The sequence below is a fragment of the Anthonomus grandis genome, chromosome 6 (assembly GCF_022605725.1).
Source record: "Anthonomus grandis grandis chromosome 6, icAntGran1.3, whole genome shotgun sequence".
Classification (NCBI taxonomy): Eukaryota; Metazoa; Arthropoda; class Insecta; order Coleoptera; family Curculionidae; genus Anthonomus; species Anthonomus grandis.
This window is the reverse complement of record NC_065551.1, coordinates 34,585,713-34,611,809: the sequence shown is the minus strand read 5'-3', so window position 1 is coordinate 34,611,809 and position 26,097 is coordinate 34,585,713. Positions and strand designations below refer to the sequence as shown.

At 32.9% G+C, this 26,097-nt stretch overlaps 1 protein-coding gene across 2 annotated transcripts in view; it reads right to left on the bottom strand.

The window, feature by feature from the left end:
* Nucleotides 1-83: 83 nt before the first annotated feature.
* Nucleotides 84-26,097, bottom strand: part of LOC126737100 (uncharacterized) — a 53,670-nt gene continuing 27,656 nt past the window's right edge. For both annotated transcript variants that reach the window (XM_050441812.1, XM_050441813.1), the window contains 4 exons: nucleotides 23,144-24,554; nucleotides 17,769-17,907; nucleotides 15,716-15,960; nucleotides 84-6,612 (listed from right to left, as the gene is read on the bottom strand). In XM_050441812.1, the coding sequence (XP_050297769.1) occupies nucleotides 6,335-6,612; nucleotides 15,716-15,960; nucleotides 17,769-17,907; nucleotides 23,144-24,554 (2,073 nt within the window). In that variant the 3' untranslated portion in view covers nucleotides 84-6,334. The remainder of the gene's footprint in view (nucleotides 6,613-15,715; nucleotides 15,961-17,768; nucleotides 17,908-23,143; nucleotides 24,555-26,097) is intronic.

Below are 26,097 nucleotides of genomic sequence, written 5' to 3'. Positions count from 1 at the left end.
ACTTTTCGCTACAGAGACAATTCAAAATGACGGCCCCCTAAAAAACAAAATGGCGTCCTTTCACAAATAATAAAACAAACTGGTCAGTCTCAAATGCGTTTTAATAAACAATATATTTAACACAAAGCATTGAATCTCACAGCAATAAAACCCTTTCAGTACAAATTTCTTGGTCACACTATGGCCCTTGTACAATTGTACTAAAAAAGTTCAGATCTATATTATTTTATCTTAGATAAACGTGTTTCTAAATTTAATAAATACAATATATAAAATTATATACAAAAAAAAAAAACAACATACAAATAAGCGTCTTGAGTCAGTTTTGAATCGCGTAGAGGTAACCATAGGGTGGCCGGATTGAAAGTGAATTAATTAAATCAATCTGGCGTCTATGGTTCTTCAATCTCCCTAAAAAAACTGTCATGAGTAATAAGAGCTCTCACTATAATTAATTACGAATTAATTCCGCTTAAATCTACAATTTTTCAGAAAAAAGGTTTACAGTGGCGGCGGCAGCAAACAAACTGGCTGTTATTCTTTTTTAAAACAAAAATTCGTTTTTAAATTCATAAGCATTTATATACTGGACATGTTATGTACTAGTTTATGTAATTATATATATATAGGGTGGAAGGAAAACCGTTCGTTACTAGATCTAATTGAATTTTTTGTCGATCGTTCGGTGTAAAAACGCACCGGAAATAATGTGGGAACTGTTTCCGGTTTTCTTTTTTTTGTGCAGTGTCATATATTTATTGCTAAATGTGTGTTTTGGCTCTTTTTGTAAAAAAAGGTGTTTGAGCCATTCGAGGAAAATTTAATTAGTGGGAAGGTATCCAGGTATCCCAAATTTCAGAGATAAAGGATGGGATTTCAAAAAATTTGCAAATTTCTGGAGTACTCCACGAAAAACTGGAAATTAGGTAATTTTCATAGAATGTCTAGAAGCTTGTTTAAAATTTCGGTTTTTTGGAACCATCATCAACTTCTCTAATATGGATTTTATTACATATTTAGTTTTAGTGCATAATTTTGAATGGTTCGAAATCCTGACAGCGATACAATAATTTTGCCACATTCTAAAATAGTGGAAAACACAAAAAGTCGATGATGGTTTCAGAGAGCCGAAACGTCGAATTAGGTAATTATTGAAAGCGCCCTAAAAAAGTAATTTTGGTTTTAAAAATGAAACCGGTAGATAAGAAAAGTGAATACAGCAATTTCCGGTTTATTGAATTACTTTTCACAATTTTACTTTTTAACCACTACATGATTAATTCATTTATTTTCATGAACAATGAAGAACACATAAAAAAGTCTTATACATCCCTTTTTTATACCCCACTTTTATACCTCCCTAATAAGAATTTATACCTTTATAATTGCCCATAGTATTTGCAGTATGTATCTACTAAAATAGTGATATTTTGTTGCTATAAAACCATTTCTAAATTTGCTTTTATACTAATTAATATATTAATAACAATTATGAAGACACAAAAATGATCTCACTTTAAGAATTTGTCAAAATTTAAAAAAATCTAAGGCAAGCATAACACCTGAGAAAATGACGCAATACTTTTCCAATTTAAAAGGTCCTATCATACAGGTCCTTTCACATCTGATCTCGACCTGCCCTCTGCCGAAAAAAGAAAATTTGTTTCCTTTTAATTAGTATCTAACGTAGGTAATACCTATTTACATATGTTATTTTTTTAGGTAATATATGAATAATTATGATTTAGTTGGCGTGAGTGGTATTTACGGGTATTTGTTATTTTTTGTTAACAAAAAAAAATAAATGTTATGTTTAATTAATACCTAATCTTTTGTATCTTTAGGTAATATCTAACCTATGCACCTTTTATTTGTTCATTTGCGTTTTGTTAAACAATTCGTTTATCTGTTTATTTCAATAAATATCTATTAATCATTTTATGAGCGTTTAATTTCATTGCAAGTTTTTTTTATGTAGATACACAAAATATTAACACATAATATATGTTTTTTTTTTGTGCAATGAAACAATTACGGCGCAATAAATTGAACATTAAAGTGATTTTAAAGCTTCGTTTAAAGTTATGTCTCTGTACCCATAATATTGAACACCCTATTTTTTTAAAAACTTGCCTAAATGTAAACATTTTGTTCTATATATTTAAAGGTATTGTTGGTCCCCCCCAATATGCTTACAATACTATTTCTCTATTGTATATTGTTAAGAATCTGCAAAAGACGAAAAGTGTTAAATGTTATGGGGTTTTACGGTACTGATCAGGCAAATCTGACTCTAACCCAGAAACTGTTATACCCACAAAAATGCTTCATATGTCAAATTATTCTTTGGAAAAGGGTTGTTCTTTGAGTACCAATTTCATTAAATGCAGATGCGTTTACAACTACAATGGGATACAGTGCACCTTTTTAAATATATATTTTTTAAAATATTGTTTTCTTTTATGTCCTTTAAAACCCAATGAACAGCACGTAATCAAAGGCATAACTAGGTTAACTTTGGTGCTTTAATTTTTTTTTTAAATAAATATATTAAAGCATGTAAACTATTTGAAATCATAATAGTTAACACACTATATAACAAAAAAAAAAACACTTCATATAAATGAATGTAGCCGTGTCCAAATTTACTGAAAACATAAATCTACTTCGCAATTTATCCCTAATTTATAATTTATACCGAGATACTGGAATTTGGGATACTTGGTACATACTCCTGAATCCCCTTTTCTCCTCAATAATTTCATACTCATCATAACTCTTTGTGGGTTCACGTTTAATTAAATAAACTAATTGAGTTCTTGAGCTCTATCGTCGTATTAATAATAATTTAATTTTTTGAAGGTTATTTTTGCCATAAACGAATCATTTTCTTTTCATACAACAATAGTCGATTTGTATGCTCGTAATTTCTGCCTAAAAATATTAGATTTGGCCTTAGGTTTACTGTAAGCATAATAATAATAATAATAATAATCGCTTAATTTTCCCCACTCATAATGGGTGTGAATTCTAAATTATTGCACCTAAACTAAAAAACAAATAAATCACTAGAATAAAATTAAAGCTGTATTAACAGAGAGTTGAACTCGAATCAGATCCGGATTTAAACCGTTATAATGGCCACCACATTCCATCCAAAACGGATATTCGAATGGGAACTGTCTGAAACTAGATGGTTGTAACTCCTTATCTTTGTATACCAATTACATACATGCAATTATATAGGGTGTTTCAAAAAAAATACCTACGTATTTATTTAGTTGAATTTTCCAAACAATTTAAGTATTTAGCTCAATAGTACCATGGTAAAGTAAAAATTACAACGTTTTTAGTGCCATTATGTCAATTTTAGTATTCCTTAAATATATGAGAAGCAGCCTTTCTAGATGCATTTTGTCCATTTTTTATAATTTTGGCAAATAAGCGAAAACCGCTACGTGTCTGGCAAGAAGTTTATCGAAAATATGATATACCCGAAAAATTGATCAAAAATTATGCAAATGATGTACTTATATGCAGACAATCTGGTATTGATTATATCCTAAAAAACTTTGAAAAACTGTAGGACATACTGCATTTAATTTCTCAACCTTGGACAAATTGCATTTTGTTTGTCTATAAAAAGCGGCATGAATAAGTATAGCAAGGATATGAAAAAAACGTAAGTAGGTTTTTAAGATGAGTATTTTATTTTTGATATACAAAATATTTTTAAATGTCATAGAGGTCCCCGTCGTCATCATTATTGCAATCACATAGCACGTCACCTTCTTCGCTAGCATTATCACCCTCAGTTTCATCTTGGTTCACTTGATTCTCATTTTGTTCACGGTTATTAGAGAGAATAGGTTGCAACCATGTTAACTCAGGACCATTAATCCAATTTGCTCCTGATAGTTCCACCAAAAGTTTTGAGAGGCTCTGGAGTTTTTTTGTTTTAAGATCATTTTGAAGCATTACAACAGGTAGCTGTAAAGTCGAAAGCTTTTTTCCGCGTTTTAATAACGTTTGAAATTGCTTGGATGGATCGTCATTTCTGTATAACAACTCGGTCTTAAGCAAAATATTGCTGTTGTTTTGTGATCTCTTAATAATAATCCGTTTGGCCGCACTGATCCCTTCAATTTTCTTTAAAGAGGTTAACGCAGTTTTTATATCGTAAACAACCCAGTCCTTACCAAATTGTCTAACGTCTCCCTTCTTGGAGTATATTTCATGATATTTTGTAGGTGTTTTTATTGTACTGTAGGATCGTGTAACTTTTTCTATTTGCCCGAAAACACGATCCGCTGGCAAATACGAATGGCCGCGTACCGGAGGTAAGGTAAGAACCACAGATTTAATATTTTGCGGGGCATCTCTGTACAGCCATAGCATAAGCACATGCATCACGTGTGCATTTTTATTCTGCCCGGCACACCCATCTGCGAATAGTCTTATCTGTTTTATATCGGGCTCAAATTCTGATTTATTAAGAAAATCCCGTAAAGCAGAGCTTGTCTCTGCAGATCCCCTTTTTGCTTGACATTCCATTCAGGTGTAGAAAACTGGTTTTTGAATATCAACGTTGGTAACACAAAAACAGTAAAAAGACAACTGCTGGGCATAAAATGCATCTTGAATGGGCACTTTCGGTAAGACTTGAACCTGCTGAAGGTCAAAACAGTAAGAGATATTCTGTGCTGGCTTTTCATTCATTAGATTGAAAAATGGTTTCGCCCGTAGTTTATGTAAACGTAAAGAAGTTTTTAATTTGCTTATTTCAGTTTTGTCTTTGCAAATGCTAATAGATGTTTGGGTCCTAACGCAAAAACCACATACGTCGGTGGCAGGGCTCCCAAATGCAATATTAAAATGCTTATTAAAGATTCTACTGAAATACTTATAATTTACTTTCGAATTTTCAACTGCTTTCTCATTGTACAGATTCCATAAAACAGTGATATCATTTTCGGATGAAAGATAAATGCGATGAGATTTGGCAACGGACGTGCCATGACTTTCATGTCCTATCAAACTGGCTATAAATTTTTTTATAGCTTTAAATTTAATTACATTTTTAAAAGAGCGTTTATCTCCTCCACGCTTCTCAACAATACCAATACCAGATTGCATTTTCCGAGCAATAGTATTCACGCGTCTCTGACTAACACTAAATATTCCTAAAAATTATTTCTGGCAAATGTATAACCTAAAATAAAGAATATTACATAAATTTAAGATTACAAATAACATTTAAATACAAAATAAAAAATTACAAATTTTTAAGTTAAACTTACATGATATCTTGTAGCAAAATTGTGGGATTTTCTTCCTGCTTTTCGGTTACGACTTCTATCTGGTTTTCCAACATCCATAAAATGTCCCAATTTATTATCCTGGACATTTTTTTTGTCGTTTTGAAATACATATTTCTGATTGTCCTTATGTCGCCTTGGGATAGTTCATGGCAAAAAAAATCCTTTCGTTTAGGATATGTACAGGAAAAATCGACAAGATCTTCCAAATTAGGATAATGATCTGAATGCCTTTAAAATCTAATATTAAAATATTAACGAGAACAACATAAGAACTTATAGGATAGGTAATATTAGGTACCTAAACAATAGCATAATACAAACATAACCTTAAAATTATTAAAACTTACCTGACATTACTTTTACGCTCTTTAGACGTAAGATTTTTTTTCCTTTTTCTACTACCACGATCCGTATCACCAACTATATGATCCCCTGTCACAGGGAAATCCATTATTTTAAATTTATTCCGTAAAAAACAAAAAACTTGAAAGTACTCAAAATAAACACTTTTAACCGCAACAAGTGTAACGACAAACAAATGGCAATAAGTCAACGGTGTAAGAACAAACTTCTATTAGTTTGTCTACTGGTCATGGAAATATACCATATAGAAAGTCCAAGGTATTTTCATTATTTAATTTGCATGGGACAAAGTGCATTTGGAACGTCTTTTATGGCATAATACTGTAGCAAAGTGTATATAGTTTAAAAATTTGAAAAAAAAGGGCAAAATGCATATGGAAATTCTGCTCCACATAATGGTGACCCTTGAATTTATAAAAATTGGAAAACTCATAAAGGCGTTACTCCCTGTAGACTACAACAAAACTAAGGCCATATTCGAATTCCTCGACCTAAATAACTCAAAAAATGTTCAAGTCATTTAAAACATCCCGTCTCCTGTTCATTACCAATAACAAACAAACTGGGTCAAGTTCAACTCTTTTTTTTTTGAAACACCCCGTACATCAAAACAAAAAAAAAATCCTGTAGTTTGTGCAAGCGGGATTCTTTCACACGGTGGTACCGTACGTACTAAACACGACCCTGGTGCTGTCGCTGTCCAACGTCACGTCCTCCGGACTGGCCAGATCTACGCGGACGCTCCCGGAATTATTTCGCTTCCGTTGGCCCCAGTTGCTCAACGTCCACTGGTAAACTCCGCCGTCGTTGTTGCCGGCGTGGGAATCGTCGATGCGGGTGGACGGGGGCGGCGGACTGTCCAAGGTGCCCCCCGAACTGGAACTCATCGTGCCGCAAGAATCTTCGGCGCTACGAAAACGACCGATACCTGGAAAACACACGATATTAGGGGGGGGGGGGGGGTTAACATGAAAAGGGAGAGATTTTTTTGCCATAGTAAGCAGAAATAACCTCGATAAAAAAAAATAAAAATTAACAAATATAAAACATTTCATTATTATGAGTATATTAGGGCCTGAAATCAAATATAATAAGAAGTGGCAGGAAAAGAACTGAGATGAGAAATGGCAAGTTCCTTTTCCTGGAAAAAACCTTACGAAGCCTGGAAGGTGTAAAAGGTTACTTCAATTGACCAAAATCGAATTCCAGGCATTCAAAGAACTCTTAACAATTTATTTCCAGAAAAAAATCCTAATGCTAAAGGCATTTTGGCAATGCCAGGAAAAACTAAAAACAAGTCACTCTAAATGCCTGGAAGAAAAAAAAAACTGAATATCACCCCAAAGGTCTGACATGAAACATGTAAGAAATAACTGGAAATGCGTTGCAACTGAACCAATTACTTAAAATACCTCGAAAATTCAGGCATTCAAATGCCAGGAAAAACTAATGCCTTTTAATGTCCTTTTAAGTACCTGGAACAAATTCCAGGCATTAAACGAACTTTTCACCAACTCAATTTTGACGATTTCTTAAACGCAAATTTGCAGGAAATGAACACAAATTCCTGGAAAGAAATTCGTTTCCAATAGTTAATATTCTTTGCCAGAAAATTCTCGCCAAGAGTTTTGTAAACTGTTTTTAAAGCGAATTTTTTTATTCTATTACTTCGCAATTCCAGAGACTGAAATAAACATAAAAATTAGATAGGGCATATCGGACAAATTATTATAATTTAAAAAATACAATTTCTTTGTACAGTAAACTCCGGTTATAACGTACCCTCTAGGGTGAATAAAATTAGTACTTTATAACCGGAGGTACGCTATAAAAGAAACCCATAAAAATAAATATGTAAAGATTTATTTGTTTTAATTAAAGGACTAAATTAACAAAAAATACATTCTAAGTATTAAATACAAAAAAGGATATAATATTAATATGTAACATATAACATTGAAATAGGTTGCATATAAATCTGTACTATTTATTAGTTACGATTTTTCAAAAAAATAACGTGTTATTTTTGTTTGCTGATTTTTTTTACACAATTTGAAATTCTCGATGTGCTTCTCAACTTTTAACGTATCATCAGATCCGTAATCAGTATACTGTAAGAAATTCGTAACAGTTTTAATTGCACAAAGTGCTTCACAATAACTTGGAATGGGTTCGTTTACTGATCCATCATCAACGCCGCTTTCGTTATCATTCGTTGAACAGTTTGATTCTATAACTTCGTTGCTACCAGATTATCGTCGATGGTCGTAAAATTATCTAGGTCAGGAAGATATTTTTCTACAGTAGTTACGTCTTGGCAGTGATTTTGCAACCAATAACTTAGCGGAATATCCCAGTCATCATCGTCATCAACACTTTTATATTTCTCGTACCACTGATTCAGAGGCAAGTCATCATCTGAACGTTGATTGAATATTTGGGAAGATACGCAACCTTATGGGCTAAAACGTGACCGCAAATATGCGTGAAAAATAGATGGCGATTCTCTCCAGTATGCGCGAAAATAATTTCGTCCGTCGCTTCTCATTAGTAATCGGCCGATCATCCGAGTCGTGTGGGAGAGTTTTTGCACAGGTTCGTGTTTGCCGTATTGCAATTTCGTAGTTGTTAAAAATTTTTCTTGGATATCATAATCACAAATAGATAGATATATGTAAATGTGTTTAGTTTGTGAGACGATGGCTTCTTTAGGCAAAATTAATCAGTGTGCGTATATTAATTAAGACTTTGATTTATAACAACCTAATATGGGAATCTCAAAATCTTATTAGAAAATCTTTAAAAAAATCTAATTATAAACCTCACAAAAAATTATCTATTTTATCTACAAAAATCAATCCGAACTCTTAAAAATACTGTCTCTTCATGTCTATGAGAGCCATTTTCTCTTTTTCTTTTTTTTACTTTAAGAAAATTTTAAATCAATATATTATGTTTATGGTCTTTAGTGTTTTAAGTATTTTCAATAATTGTTTTCATGATGAAATTCATTCATGAAAAAGATAAAAATAAAGCCTAAAAAGCCTTTAAAGTTATTGAGAAACTGGTTATAGTACGAATGGTAGCTTTCCTAATTAAAAAAAATAACATATTAAATGAATGTCGAGTAATGTTTTCATTCCTGGAGAGATTATATTTGAGCTTAAAGAAGGTCACTTTGCTGCAGCGGTATTCTGCGACTTCTCTAAACACTTTGACTGTGTCAACCATGGAATATTGCTTGGTAAGCTTTCTAGATATGGGTTTAGGGGAGTTGCTCTAGAATGGTTAAAATTTTGTTTTGTTAGACAGAAAAAAGTTTGTTTGGCCAAATGGCAGTTTGTCTGAACTTTGTGTAGTAAGCAGGGTTCGTTTCTCGGTCCTATTTTATTTCTATTGTATATAAATGACCTGGGGTCGCTCCAGATAAGAGGATTCTTCACTATTTTTGCAGATGACACCACTATCTTATGGACAATAATAAAAGCACATTAACCTAGAACAATTTCTAAAGATTTATTAATGATTAAACAGTGGTTTGATGCTAATTTGATGTCTTTAAACATAGATAAGACTAAATTGTTAAGTTTTTATGCTCAGAGCAGTTCATGATTCACAACAAAGAATTGGAAGTGAATAATTTTAACAGATTTCTTGGAATTGTTATCGATCATAAACCTAAGTTTTATGGAGATATGTCAGGAGGCAAAAACTGGCTAGACGATGTTATGCTGTTAGAATGGTTTTAAATGAACTGAGATTGATATTTTTTTTGTCGAAAGTTGGAACTTACTTTCATACAAAAATACCTACAGTATGGAATAACATTTTGGAGTTGCATTAGTAAACGGCTTTTTGACTCGATGTTTGTTTTTAAAAAACAAGCCATTAAATATATGTGTCATAAATCTCCACAGGACATGCAGACCCCTATTTAAAGATACTTTCCTTGTGTTGCTTGTTTATTGTTGAGTCTGCTTGACTAATATACAAAAAATATAAATTGTATCTTCAAAATAATGGCTCCTTAAAAAATTATAATAATAGAAAAAAATACAATATTCCAATGCCCATCCCGAAAAGTGAACTAAGAATTCTCTTATTTACTTGAGCATAAAAATTTTTAATCATTTTCTAAATGTCATAAAAGTCTCCTCGCTTTAAAAAGTCCTTAACGAAACTTCTTAAAAGCAAATATTTTTATAGCATTAGAATTTTTTGAAGATAGTTAGGAATAGGCCAATAGTATATAATTAGTTTTTAGTAAAGATGTAAAGGTTAGAATTTGTGATGTTACTCTAAAAAAATTTTAAGTCGTCTTGCTTTGAAATTGAAAATACATTTTGTGTTTATACTAGTATGTTGAACCCACTATTGTGTATTTATTGTTTTTAAATGATGTGTTAGTAATATGTCGATTAATGTGCCTATTTTATATCATAAAAGTACCATGTCAACAAGTAGGTACCATGTATTTATGAATAAAGTATGTTTTGAATTTTTTGAAATTCGAAATTGTATTTAAAAGAGAGAGAGGTATATAATATTTAATAGGGATGATTCCAACTACTAGCTAGAAATGACCTCGTTGATAAAGTAATTAAAAGGGTTATTCAAAACTGCAAGTGGCCAACATGGCGTCGACAAGAAGAAACAAAGTTGATTATGACTCTCTAAAGAAGGAACGTCGTATTTAAAAGTTAAAGATGTTAACTTGTAAATGAGAGAAAGTGTTTACAACAATGTATAAATGATTTTATTTTATATTTTCAAATAACGCCAGAAAAAAATAAAAAAACCATTTTGCCAAATTTCACCTTTTTCCTGAATATTAGGAAGTATTTGGCATTTTTCAAATTTTTAGATTGCATTTATTCAATCATTGCATTTATATTGCGCAACTTTCGCCTAATTAAACCATTTACTGCTCATCCTTATTTTGGACATCCTGTATAATCGCGATGAGACCCTTCATACTGTTAAACAAAATATTTATTTTTTTTCTTATTAACTTTTTCTAGTTTTAAGAATTAGTAATTAAGTGTTTGCCTGTATTGCAAATTAAAATGTGGCCTATTTTCTATATTTTATAGTGTTGTTACAACCTTATTCAAAACCTTTTAAATTTTGCGATTTTATTTTTATATTAATTTCAGTTAAAGGTATCTATTTTTCAATATTTTTGTCCAAAAAAAGTGTACTTCACAGATCTCACTACCCTACACAGTTTTTGAGATATTGGCTGGTTTCACAAACCCGTATTGTCAAAAATCACATTACGGGCTACTTTTTGCAATAAATTATTCACTCTAAAAAACTATAGTATCGTATATAGATATTAAATCTTTAATTATTTAATTTACTCTTTATATTTACGTGAAACCTACCTATATCATCACCTTTATTTAATATTTTTGTTAATTTTCTAATTAATAAATAAAAGCTTATTGAATTTTTCTTTTGTTTTTATTTATTTATTTTTGTCTCAAAAAAGGATTTTGGTAAGTAATTTATTATTTGTTAATAAAATTTAAGTTGTAAGAGATAGCACCTTCCAATACATTACTTGACCACCACATTTATCTAGTTATTTATGCGAGATCACAGCGCATTTAAATATCGGCAATAACAAAATAAATAAAAGCGCTGTTATCATCATCGCCCTTGTCTTAAAAAAATAACAAAACGGCCGGGCGCCCAAAGATTCCCGCGTCGTTAAACTGCAAATGGTCAATATAGCGCCGACAAAGAAAAACAAAGTTGATGATGGCTCTTTAAAGACAGAACGTCGTATTTTAAATTTAAAGGTGTCATCGTATAGGCGAGAAAAAGTGGTCACAATAATTTATTCATTTAATAAATACTTTTGTCATATATTTTGAAATAACGCCAGAAAAAAAATAAAATGATTTTGCCAAATTTCAGTTTTTTGCAAAATTTAGGAAGTATTTAGATTTTATTATAAAAGGACACTATATTGCTCAACTTTCCTCTAATTGACCACCTCTATTGACGTCCTGTATAACCGTGATGCGGGGTCTTTAAACAAAATGTTTTTTTTTGTTACTAGGTATCTTTTTATAGTTTTAAGTATAGTTGTAACAACTGGTAATTAAGAATTTTCCTGTGTCGCTTAAAACTTAAAATGTGGCCTATTTTCTATTTCTATTAACATCCTCACTCACAACCCCTTACTTTACAGATCTCACTACGCTGCACAATTTTTCAGATATTGAATCACATGACAAAATGGGTTACTTTTTACAAAAAATTATTGATCAAGAAGTTATATTACCATCGGTATTAAGTCTTATGAATTATTTAAATTATTCTTTATAATATTTACGTGAAACCTACTTATATCTTAAAATTTGTTCCACATATTTTTTGTATATTAGTTTTTAGTTAATTAAGTGCAACGGGCTTTTTATTTAAAAACTTGACCCTCTTAAACACAAAATGAAGGAAACATAATGTTTGTTGGAATTATAACTTGTATTAAACTTTTTTGATAATTTTGTAAAAATAGCTTTTTATATATATTTTTGTATTAATTTTTGTCTCAAAAACATATTTTGGTAAGTAATTATTTGTTTATAAAATTTAACTTTTAAGAAATTTCAATATGCCTCCACCCTTAAGTATATCACTTATCACTTGACCACTACATAAATGACACTGTGTTGTATGTTCAAAAAAAAAAAATAAAAACATAGTTGGCAGCATCATCCCATATCTTAAAAAAATATCCAACACGGCCGCGTAACCGGAGATTCCATCGTCGTTGAAAACCTGACTCAAAGAAGCCAAAAGCCAGGTCCACGCAGCTAAAATAAATCGTTCCTAGATTTGACGCTTTGCGGCAGCACCACACGGTGCACGAAACTGAACGGCAATCCGATAGTCGACCGGGTACACTTTTTAACACAGGATTGCGTATCTTCCCAAATATTCAATCAACGATCTGAATCAAACTCCTCGATCGATTTCACTAGACCAGCTTGTCGAAAGCAGTTTTGAATCGTTTTTTGTGAAACCTCATTCCAAGATTTCGCAATTATTTTTATCGAGTCTAGAATTGTTAGATTGAACGTTTCCTCACTATCCAATGCTTGAATTAGGCGATACATAAAATATTTACGGTAATAGGTTTTCAGGAATTTTATTATGCCTTGATCCATTGGTTGTATGACAGAAGTGCAATTGGGAGGCAAAAATTCTAATCTGATATTTGTCAGATCTAGATTCTTTGGATGAGCTGCACAATTGTCCACTAGAAGCAATATTTTTCTTTTTCGACGTCTTAGTTTTTCATCCCACGCTTTCAAATAATTAATAAAAATGTCTGAAGTCATGCGCGTCTATTCGATTTATAAATAACAAGCAGGTTTTTAATATTTTTCATGCACCTAGGTCGTTCGTATTTACCTATGACAAGAAGTTTACATTTTTCACTACCTGTCATATTTGCACAAACCCAAACGGTGTATCTTAGCTTTGATTGTTTGCCTCCCACACACTTTTCTCCTCTAAATTTCAGTGTACGGTCTGGAGTCATCTTGTAAAATAGTCCGGTCTCATCCCCATTAAAAATGTCTTCACAGCTGTAATTTTGTGCAATACCTGGCCATTTCTCGGTTAACCAGTTCACCACAGTTTCCCTGCTAACATCTCCTGTTTCACCGGACACTTTGCCGACATTGATGTTGTGACGAACTTTAAAACGCTCGAGTCAACCCGTAGAGCACTTAAAATCTCCACCGTGTAATTCCTTAGATAAATCTTCCGCTTTTGCCTTTAAAAGTGGTCCACTTATAGGAATATTTTTGGTTCTTCTCAAATCATCGAATAACAGCTTGATCCACATCTGGGCGTACGGGACTCCTAATTTTCTTAATTTTTTGCGATTTATATTCACTTGCTTGCTTGATTTTTTCACGATTGCTCCAAATTGTAGAAACTGTTGTGTTTGCCATATTTTTCCTTCTCGCAATTTCCGATTTGTTAATGGCACTTTTAATGATGACCGGTCATCTCATTTTGCATGTTCTATAAATATTCTCAAAGTCGAGAACTGCAAATCCCCGGCGGCCTCGGTGCCAACGCGCGACGACAGAGAAACTTCTCAGTATCGATTAATGGGAATCCCCGACAGAGGTGGAAAATTACTCTGATTATAACGTACCTTTGTACGTTACAACCGGAAAATTACTGTCAATCGGGCAAAAATATTGAACGTTATAGCCGGAGTTAAAATTTTAGTTAGTACGTTATATCCAGTAAAATGACAAGACTATTTGGGCGACTTCCGAATTATAAGTACGTAATAACCGGAAGTACGTTATAGACGCAGTACACTGTATATTGTTTTTGACAATTCAAATAGTATATTTTTCTTATCCCAAAAATTAGAATTCTAACAAGTAAGCGTCGAATTTTCAAAAAAGCCGAGGAATTCCGTTAGCCACTAGGGTATTTATAGTCTTAGTATCATTTTTTTTAAGCTACATTTGGAGGAAGACACGTAAATTAACGTAGTTATAACGAAAGCAAATATTTAGAAATTTAACACGCGTTGTAAAGCCAATTTTATTACAAAACCTAGTAAGCTCACAATTTAAAATTGTTAGACCAATCCATGACTGAGCATGAAACACGAACTCCCACAACTTCTCATCAGAACATTGGACCAGGATGAGCTATTGATAGAAATAGATTCTGAATCTTAGATTAGATCATCACATCCATTATTTGCTGTTAAGAAGAAGAAATTTTATCTTTTTCTACTGTTTTTGTATTTCCTATATATGAAAAACACTGTCATTTTAGTGTACAATTTAATGATTGTTAATACCCTATTTCATCTATAAATATTCGCTTCTGAGCGTGCTAAATTCTCAAAAAATTTTCTTAGATTTTTTATTCTCGAGACAATCGAATTCCAGGCATTCGACGGACTCTTCACCAACTCAATTTGACGATTTCTTAAATAATAAGTGCAGGAAATAACAAGGAAGTTCCATTCCAGACAGAATCTTAAAATCTAAGGCACTTTGTCAGTATCAGGAAAAAAAAATAACTGTAAAAAATTTTTGTTGGGAGGCAACAAAAATGTCGTCAAATGTCTGACATGAAACTCAAAAAACGATAACAAAAACCTGATCTGAAACAAATACATATGAAATCCTTAATAGACCGTAAATAAAAGGCGAAAAAAATAACTAAATTTATATATGCATGAAAAATTGAGAATTATCGGCATTCAAATTCGTGGAAGAAACTTAAAATTAAGGGTATTATGCCTGGAATAAAACTGAAAATCATCAAATCAAAGAAATGAGTGGGCATACCTTGAAAGTAGAAACAAATAACTTTAGATTCCGGGAAAATGATAAAATTCGGGTTAAAATTGATTCCAAGGACGAAATTTAAAATTTCCATCCAATTCAGATGCCTGAAAGATAAAAAAATGCCGTAAAATGTATAAATCGCCCTAAGTATGATCTGAATCGTATAAGAAATTACTGAAAATGCCTGAGAAATTAGAAAATCTAGGATTCCGGGGAGTTATAATATAATATAAAAAGCATTTTGGCAATTCGTCATGCCATCTTACAAAATATTTAAAATACTTGAAAGACACCCAAATTGGTTTCAAATACCTGGATTAAACAAAAAATTACTCCATATATAAAGAATTAATTTCAAAAAAACAGGGGAAGAAATATTTTAGATGAATAAAACAAAAAATGGCTTCAAACGCTTGTAATAAAACGGAACATCCAACAACAAACTCCAAGTGCCTAGAATAGAAGAGAAATAAAAAGTGGAAATATAATAAAATATACATTAAATATCTTGATAAAATAAACTTCTATGATTTAAAATTTTTGTAATGAAATATATATATTATTTTTATTAAATATATATTTCAAATCGGCTATTGGCACCTGTTTGAAGATGCTTCGCATTTAATTGTGGAAAAAACGACAACATTGCTTAAATTAAATCATAATAAGTGACAGGCTTACCGCTATCGTCCGGCGATGCGTGATGTTCCTCTATACAACGCAATAAACTTTGACAAACGTCCGATTCTAAGATAATCGGATCGTCCGAGTCTCTGTTATAAATAGTGACGGCAATTTGTGCGGGATGTGGCACCGGCAACGGGATCACCAACTTGTCAGGGGAGTAGGGTCGGTAATGCCGTTTCCAGGGGGTCCACAGGGCTTTATGGGCGCTCCTCAGAGATCCTAATGGTGTGGTGCATTCCCTACAAGGATTTTTATTCAAGTCTACGTACAAATATTGATGGCAGGTTTAATAGAGAGAATAAACTGTTGATGCAAAAGAAAAAGGAGGTTCTGAGTAATGTTACTTATATAATTTACATTTTACTGGACAGTCATGGTGTGAAAATTAGCATACAAAGAAAAAAACGAAATGGTTAATGTAAAAGCGATAGACAGAGAAAAACGAGTTGATTGGTAGGACAGTTGCTTGTTTATATAAGCCACCAATTGTTGAGCATCTGTATGAATGATATGCTCTTTCAAAATTTCAAGTAGTAGATTCATCTAGATCATACAGAGAGATGTTGACTTTCTTTTTCCATTGAATTTATCTATTATTAAAAGAAACTAACAGAAAGGTAAATATTATGGGCTAAATAGCCATGGGTCCGATTTGAACGAATACCTTCTTATAAGTGCTATTCAAAAGGAAATTGATGAGAGATAAAAAGTCACGGTTCAAATTACTGGAAATTTTAGTTAAATTTTAATCATGTCAGGAAAACATGAAAGAAAATTTAACTTAAAAAACTCAAGCAGTTTAATTTGCGTGTGTATGCCTGGTGGAGTGGTTTATCCAGTGTATCGAGGAAACATTTCCAGATCTCTGTTTGGAAGGACAAAATAAGACAAAACGTTGTCTTATTTTTTAGGCAAGGGTTAAGTTTAATCGACCTTAATCGACTTAAAATTCTTAATTGAATGATTAAAGATAAGGAATTGAAATTATAGTTCAATGATTTCAAAGTCAATAACTTAAAAACTACCGAAAATATTCATAAAAAACAAGAAGCATAATATTTTCTTTTTAGGTTAATTAAAACTTAAAATGATCTAAGAAAAAGTTTCAGAGATATTGCACCTTTTTATCTGTAGGACTCTCAGAATCCTTAGGTCAACTTCAAAGTCCCATAACTAAAAAACTGCCGGCAAAATACTTATGGAACAAAAAGCACAATATTCAGTAGAATATTCTCTATAAATAATGTTTTGGCTTTAAAATGTTTCAAGAAGAAGTTTCAGAAATATTGAACTTTATTTATCTATAGGATCCCAAGAGCACTAAAACCAAATACAAAGTCTCATAATTTAAAAACTATTTGGAATAATCTGACGAAACAAAAAGCATACTATTCAGAAGTATTAAATATTTTCATAAAAGGTGTCTTGAAATAAGGCATCACTCACTTTAAAGTCCGTTAATGCACCATTAATTTCAAATTTTACTCTATTTCGCGCGGAATATGTACCACATTTTTCTCCCATTATCTGGGCACGATGTGCAAGGTCGAAGTAGTTGTACGAGAGTAACGACGGTGAAAACAAGTAAAATTTTTGGTGTCGGTACTAAGTCAATCATTAAAACAATTTGTGGTGAGCCTGGACTGCAGCTAAGGGGATCCCCGTTAAGAAGACCACAACTATCTTATTCGGCAAGTGCCCATTTGAGTAGTGTGGTACATTCGTTTTTTTATTTACAATTTTCTTACTTGCGTTAGCAATTACTTCATTCTTCAATTTTCTATTTATGCGTTGACAAAGTCCAATATCTCAAAAACTGCTGGGACTATTCTAATGAAACAAAAACTGAAATATTCAGCAAAATATTCTTTAAAAATGTAATCTCAAGCCCATAATGATGCAAGTAAAAGTTTCAGAAATATTGACGTTTTTATGTAAGATAAGTACTGGGAATTTTATATAAGTACTGGGAATATTCTGACGAAACAAAAAGCATAATTTATTTTAAATCCAAAACGATTCGGAAGAAAAACTAATTCCTACTTACACTTTTTTCTCAGTCTTCTTCCCGGTGGCGGCCTGTTTAACCCTGGGATTAAAAGCGGACACCTCCAAATAAGGCGAGTGGACTTGAATGTTACCCCGGGGGGTATAAACGTTCCCTAAAAGATCGGGACCTCCTGCACCTAAAAAAACTCGACGAATTAGCCAATGCCGCGTTTTGAAAAGGCATTCAAAATATACCGCAATCATATCGACAGCTGCATCACTTATGTATAAAAGGCATTTTAATAGTTTTAACGCTTTACTTATGTGTGTAACGAACGCAAATTGGACTGCCTAATTTTAATATTTGTTGACAAGTTGATTTTAGGCATTTGGTTTTTTCACTCTTTAATATTCTGCCTACCTTGCACTTGCATTTTATACGCATTGATTTTTTTTTAACAAAAAATATTTTTATTATTTAAAAATTAATAAATTAAGACATATTATCATTGAACCTTGAAAAAAGATAAATAAATGAGAATAAATATCAGTGTAATAGCGTCTTATTAAAATTATATGATAACTAAATATTCTTTCTTCAATATTTCAGGCTACGAATAAGATATCGAGATACGGTTTTCACTGCCCTATTTAGCATTATCATTTCGCTCCATTTTTATGAAAAAAAAATTAATATTATCGTATTTAATTTTTTAGATAATTTTGCAATTTTCTGTTATTAGATCAAAAAACGCGCTCTAGCTGCATTACTAAGAACTAGACATATCACAGATAAGACGGATTTGATGGAGCAATAAATGTTTTTTCCAACGAGACCAGTTACAGCTGTTTAAACTAATAAATTAAACCTCAGCTCCAAGGTATTTAAAAAATCTATTATACCTTAAGTAAATTCTGTACTTTGGTAGAATAAAGGCGAATGTCCATTTCAGCTGTTTTGAGAAAAACAGGGTTAATGAGATGGATTGACTTTATATTTTTATAAATTGTGACCCTTTTTTCCTACTTTACTTATTTTTGGGATTTTAAATATTAAGAAGGGATTCTTTTTGAAAATGTATTGTAAGTCTTCTAAATTGCAAAAAAAATGGACATTGGCCCCAAGAATCGAAAAGCAGTACGGACATTGGCCAAGGCGGTATTAAAGAGCTAATGGACATCGGCGTTTTTGCTAACAATAAAACAATCCCAATTACGAAAATAATCTTTATTTGTACACGAAATTCGTATTTTTTAGCATTAGAAAGTTAATTTTCTGTGGCCATAAATCTTTACTGCTTATGATACCTACACTTAAATAATAGAGAAAGTTAGTTATTTTCTTCATGCTCAGGGTCTTGTATATCATCAACATTTAAGTCGGAAGATCTTTATAAGTTCTCATAAAATGGTTTGTTATAATCGCTAATGTAAGGCAGCAAATCTAACAAATCTTTGATTTTAAGATCTGCCAATGGTAAAGGTTCTTGATTTATAGGTTTAGGCACATCAATATCCAGAATCGCAGGCCGGTTTCGTACAGAACCTCTACTCAGGTCAACAACCTTAAACTCTTTACTATCGTTAAAGCTCGTTTTGTAAAAAATCTGAAACTGGTGTTCAACCGAGAACTTCATCCATTTAATCCGCATCCACGGAACAACTTCAGGAATCTCATTTTTTTTTCTATGAACCAATTTTTCCGTCAAAAGGCTGTTAAAATTTAGGAAGTCTTTTTGTAACATTTCCTTAACTTGTAGGGGTGGATTTCGGCGCACAGTTATAAAATCAGTCCAGTCATGGGGGACTTCTATTTCAGCAGTTAAGGAATAATTAATAATAATTTAATTACACCATTTTAGCCACTAAAAATTTAGATATTTAGTTTCCAATAGTCAAATTATTTTATTTCTTCCAAACACTCTATTGAGAAAAATTGAAAAAAAGCAAATTCCCAAATTGCCGGCAGTTGAAGTCTGATGAACAGTTAAATTATCCAGTCCAGAGTTGTCTTTTATAAAAAGAAACGCCATTACGCAAATATGGTGTAGGTAAGCACTTTTGTAGGTCGAATGAGGCAACAACAAATTTGATGTCTTTCTTGCTCCTTTCTTTATCTAGTGACTTAAGTTTGTAAGCCATTTCAGAGAGGTTTAAGTGAGCGTTTCTTTGTTCCAAAACTTCAGTTTTAGTTTTTTCTTCTTCTTCTGTAAGATTTTTACCATCAAATGTCTTTAACTTTACATTTAAACTGTCACATTTAGAGCAAGTGTCGTTCGCAGGGGCATGAAATGAAAAGTTGAATACTTCATTAAAAATCTGTCTGTAAAGTGACTCTCTTTCGGGGCTTATGTTTTGTTCCTCGCAATACTGAAGTCGATACATTTGGGCAATTGAAAGATCGGGACTTAAATATTTTTATCTCCTCTCTCTAGAGTAATGACTGCTGTATGTAGGAAAACTATTAATGTGTGATTTAATAAAATCTCTTTTTTCCTCGGTAACTTTATAATGATTTTGATGTTTTCCCCGACCGTCTGAAGAGCAAATATTTGAATCATTTAATCTTTTTTTTTTTCGATAATTACTCTCCCTTTTTTAAAGGTCAAATCAAAAGTATTTAGGTACATTTTCTGACAAACCTCCAAATTCTTGTGATCTTCATTTGATAGAAAGTACTTTCTTGAAAAGTTTCTTCGGCTAGGTTTAATTTGCTTATCAGCTGATTTTCTTTGTCGTTCTCTAAATTTTGCACATTCCTTAACAGCTTCCGCTATAAACTGATCTTGATAAATTGTAGAAATTGTTAAATAAAAAAAAATAAAAAAAAAAATAAAGAATTAATAATTATAATTAATCAATAAAAATTTATTACTTTAATATCGCTTTAATTATACTTGGATTAAATGAAATTTAAATGGAGGGATGGGGAATAACAGGAAGAAAAAAGGAGAGTAAAGATATGGGGAGTGAGGGTTAGAAAGTGGGTACAAGAGAACCAATGGAAGGAGGGAGACTTACTATAGGCTATAGAGACAGCTCAGGGGATCTTCTCAAAGGGAAGCCGACTAGCACTAACCACTTTGGTAGAGTGGCGTGGATTCAACAAGAGATCAATAAAATATAAGCGACACCTGTTTTATCCCAGATGGATAAGAAAATCGCGATGACCAAGAAAACAGGAAATTACTAAAAGCACTATACCTACCTATAAACCTGAAATAAAATCTCACAAGGAAGAACAGACAGTTTTAAGTGAATCTATATTAAAAGAAAAATTAATAATCAAACTTATTATTCTAAGAACAAGTTATGTTGCCCTTCCTAAATATAGTGTTTATATCAAAACTAAAATCTTGTATTATGTTGTTTGGGGCTAAAAGTTCGCATGAGTACTTTCGAAATAGGCCTATTTATCCAGTTTACAAGATCTATACGGTCTATTTCAATAAAATAACTAACATGTACCTAGTTATTATGAAACTATTCAAAACAATGGTGTGGTAGTAAAATCTAATGATGAGAGTGGTAACAATGTAACTTTGAGGTTAGTATTTAATCTAATATACTACAGTAAAGCTAATGAATGTTGACAGGACTTTGGTTTACTGGTTAGGTTGTTTTACTGACTGCATGGTTCACTAAACGTCACAAACATTGATCAAACCTGGCTCCAAAAGGGCTGCATGATTGCGATGGGTGACCTGGGTGAATTGGTTTAACAGTGAATGTCAATGTAGATGTTGTGGACGTTATTGGGGTAGATGAGTGGAGATTTCTACCTCTTATAATGGTGGATAAAGACCATACCGGGGGATAAAAGAAAAAGCCTGAAAGTGGAAGAATACCCAGATTGAGGAATCGCCAATAGAGTAAGTAGATATAAGCATTGATGGTTAAACTTAACGGTATGCGTGAGTCTACTTATATAAAATTACATGTGTAATATGTAGATTATCATAAACCAAGATGCCAAATCAAAATATTAGGACTTACCAATGGAATTGGCCTTTTCTCGGGAACATAAAACTGAACACTTAAACAAAGAACCTTGAAAAAGTTGGGATTTAACTACACCACTTATAATCCTGCACTATTACAGTATGGCATTTTGTATCCACAAGCTAAAATACCCAAAAGGTGAGTTTTCAACTTTTCATGGGAGTAAAATCGGCAAAAATACCAAGAAACAACCTTCTTCAAAGGCTTGTTCTTCAAGACTCCTAGAGGTCAAAGATTTTCGCGCCAGAAATGGTTTTAGTAGGGATATATGAGAATGAGCTGGGATCTTATTGGCTAGGATATGACTTCTGACATTAGTGAAATCAAAACAATTAAAAAAAATTAATGTTATGATTAATAATTTGAGTTTCATCACAAGGGTTGAAAATTATTGATATCAAAAATAGAATTAATACTGAAATGATAACTGTTTATTTTATTAATTTTAGTACCAGAATAACTTAGAAATTGCCTCTTAAAGTTCTATAATCGAACTATGCTTTCGCTAACATTTTAGATTCATTTTATTTTCTTATTCTTTATGTATCTGACGAAAATAAACTGTAACAAAATCTCTAAATAGATTCTGCCTTTGGACATCTTCAATTTTCTGCCAACATTTTAGTTTACATTCGCATGGCTCCTTTAGCTCTTTTGCCCTTTGTAGGATTCCTTTTTTTGTCTTATATTCTTTTCCTTTTTCTTTGCGATCCCTTCTTTCATTTTCCATCCAACTTTTTTCATTCCTTACACGTTTTTTAGTTTTTTCTCAGTCATCTCTGCAAAATTTCCAGGGTCCTTTTGCTCATTTTGATAATTTAACAGTATTCAAACACAGAACGCAGTTTACTAATAATATAATAAATTACACTAAAAATTTGAGGTTATAAAAATTAGGTACGCATTAAAATCTTAAGGCCAATCTCCTAAATAAAATAATACAAAAGGGCCAATGTCCATATTATGGACTTTGGCCATTTAATTTATTCTTCTAATATATTGAAAAGGCCTAAGTCCAGAGATTGGCCTTTTTTCTATTAATTAGAATTGGACATAGGCCTTTGTGTATTTTGTTTATTTCGCTAACACACAAATATTGTGGACTTTGGCCTTTTCAATAATGTCAAGTCATTAATAAACTAACTTCCTATGCCTATAACTCAAATATGGGAAATTTGGACATTGGCCCTTTTTCTACCAAGGTACAGAATTGTTGTATTTAAAACTTGTTCAACTTAAATTAAATTAAGTATATCGAACGGTATCATTACTTATAGATTTGAGTTCATATTTCTTTTAAATACGTGAATAAGTCTATTTTCTTCTTTTTTTCAATTTTTTGAACGTGTGAAATAGTAATTATTTCTAAATTGATGAACACATTAAGAATTCGTCACAACAATACAGATTTTACTTAATGTTTCCACATACCTAGTTGCGTGCACTGCACCATTTCCGTATACCTCGACAAATCCGCCTGCGGATGTGGATCGAGCCTAAAAGTCGTATCGGTATGATCCAACGGGGTCAAAAAGTCCAAACTGAACAGCTCCGAGTAGAGCATAGCTGCCAAACCGGCCCAATCTCCCGGACTAAGGGCCTTATTATCCCAAAACTCGTCCTCTGTACACCCCAATTTCGCGAACATATGACTGGGATAGAACCTTTCCAGCATCATGGCCCCTTGTTGGATGGCGATCTTCAGCTCCAAAGTCGTCAGTTTCACTTTACTCTTCACGGTGACGCTCAGTCCGGTTTGCAAGTCCCTGCGTCGTTTCTCCAATTTTTCATGTAAAACCGTCAGTAGATCCTGCGCCTCCTTTTCCAGATTCTTATAGGGGCCGTTCTTGGAGAGCTGCGCGGAAAAACTCCCGAAACACGCCTCGACGAAGTGGCTAAAGTCCTTTTGGGGCTGCACTATCGTCGTTTCCACCACGGTTTGATAACAAGCCAAATGATCCCACTCCATTTTGGCCTCGAAGGCGGCCAGAGCTTGTTCCGGACTGATTTGAAAGTAGTAATCGGAGGCCAATCCGGGCCCGGACACCCTTTTCACCGCGAAACTATCGCTCGCCGGAATTCTGCCCCGTTTCTTAATAATCAAGTGGAATATCACGGTGTCCCATAGCAGCCTGAACCAGTAGCGCCCCACCGCGCCAGCAAGAATCACTACAGTTAAAACCGGACAAACAATAACGGCAATAACTAGAGCGACGAGCGGTTGCAAACATCCCTGGATCAAAGCGTTCCACAACAAGGCCTCAAAGAGGACAAAAAACCGGTTTCTTTGCGGCTCCGGACTGTCCAGATCGTACACCAACCCGTTGGTAATCTGCACCAACAAAGTTAACACGGGCATCCAAACGACCGCGCTAAAAGCCACGAAAACGCTTACGACAATGGCCAACAGACACCCCAAAGGGAACACCACCACCAGCCCGATAGTCCCGAACAATCCCTTAAAAAAATAATTCCACACGCGGTTCAGGTGCCTGGTGAATCCTTTCCCGATAAATCCGGTGTCCGGTTTCGTTTCGAAGTGGGTGCGCGATTTGGAAATGTGTCGCCACAGGTTTAGTAGCCGTGATGCCAAAGTGGGCGTTAAGCTGCTCTTCCTTAGGAACAAGGTGCCGTTCACCTGGGACAGTTCGAAGTCGGGCATGAACGGCTCGAGGAGCAGGAGGGCGCGCACTCCCAACGGGCTGCACCACGGGATGACGATGCCGAAGAAGAACATCGCGTTCCACGTCCAGCACCAGGTGCGATGGAAGTAGTTGAAGACGCGCCACAGGGGCCATCTGGTCGTGGTCGTCCGCACTATTTCTTTTTCCACCAGGAAGACCTTTGAGGAAGAAGAAGAAACATTTGTATTTAGTTATAGAGTCCATAAAATGAGAGAACATGCCGGTGACGTAAAATGCGCACAAACCCACTTTAAACCAAAAAATCAATAAAGGGGAGGCCCCATATTTCCCTGATTAGGTTTACTTGACCGTGAATACATGCATCTCTCTCTTTCACAAGGAAAAAGATAAAGTCGTTATAATAGTTATACCTCTCCGCTTTATTCATCACAGTACCCTTGGAAGTTCGATGGTGTTTCGCAATAAGTCAGTGTCGTCGCACTTGGGAACGCGTTGAGAGTGTAGAGTGTACGTGTAAATTTAGTTTAATTTGTGTTTACCTACTTTTTTCTTCCAATTTTGGTGTGTTTTAATTTAAAGACTATTATTTTGTGTGTGTTTGTTACTACTAACGTATTAAAGGTAAGAAAATGTAGTAGTTTTTTTAAAAGGTATCTTACAGTGCAAATTAATAAACCAAAAGTGCAACTCCAAAGAAACAAAGAATTTACATTAACTTTATTTTTGAAGTTTTTTGATTTTATTCATATTGTCTGTTTTTTTTTTCAAAACATGTAAAAATAAGAACGAATGGTTATTCAAATCATTTAGTTAGTTTATAGATCTATGTAAAATATTTAACTGTTTTGTAGATGTCGCCAAAGAAATTAGGTAGGAAAGGGCAAATAATACATAGCCAGGGAAGAGAAATTATTGCCAATGTAGCAGAGTTTATGCATAAAGAGGCAGAAGAAGGATTAACTATTCCTTTAAAACGCTTTAGGTAAGTTATCCAACGGTTAAAAAATCACAGATAATTAATTATTATTAAAATAATGTAACATTTAAATAAAATATTATTTATTTATAATTAACATAATAAATTATTAATATAACAATATAGATATTTTTGTGGCTGTTTAAAATATGAAATATAAAACAAAATTAGGTATACAAAACAGCTACATTACTGTTTTTTATGATATAGTTTTTATTTCTTTGGTAAAATTAATATACAGTGCTTTTCTTTGAAGTCCCCCCCCCCATTTATTTTTTGAACGGGTCAAAAAAAATTTATTACATTTATTATTTAAAAATTTATTTATTAAAGACGATTACCATGACGACATGAATCATGAAAATTTCATGAAAACTTCCGAATTTTCTACCAAATTCGGTCTTAGTTTTGGACAATGCATCATACCATAATGTACAAGTAAAAAAGAATGTTACCTCAGGAAGTAAGAAACAACTCATAATTGATTGGCTTAAGGAGCATAATTTAGAACATGACGAGAAAATGACAAAAACGGAACTTTATGAAATAGTTCTTCAAAATAAAAGATTTTATCCGATAAAGTGCAAACTTGACGAACTAATGGAAAGTCACGGACATTCAACTTTGCGTTTGCCTCCATACCACCCAGAATTGAACCCCATTGAAAAAATCTGGGCCACTGTTAAAAACTGGGTAGCAAGCAGGAACACAACTTTTAAGTTAGCAGATGTAGAAGCTTTGACGAGGCAAACATTTGCAGAGGT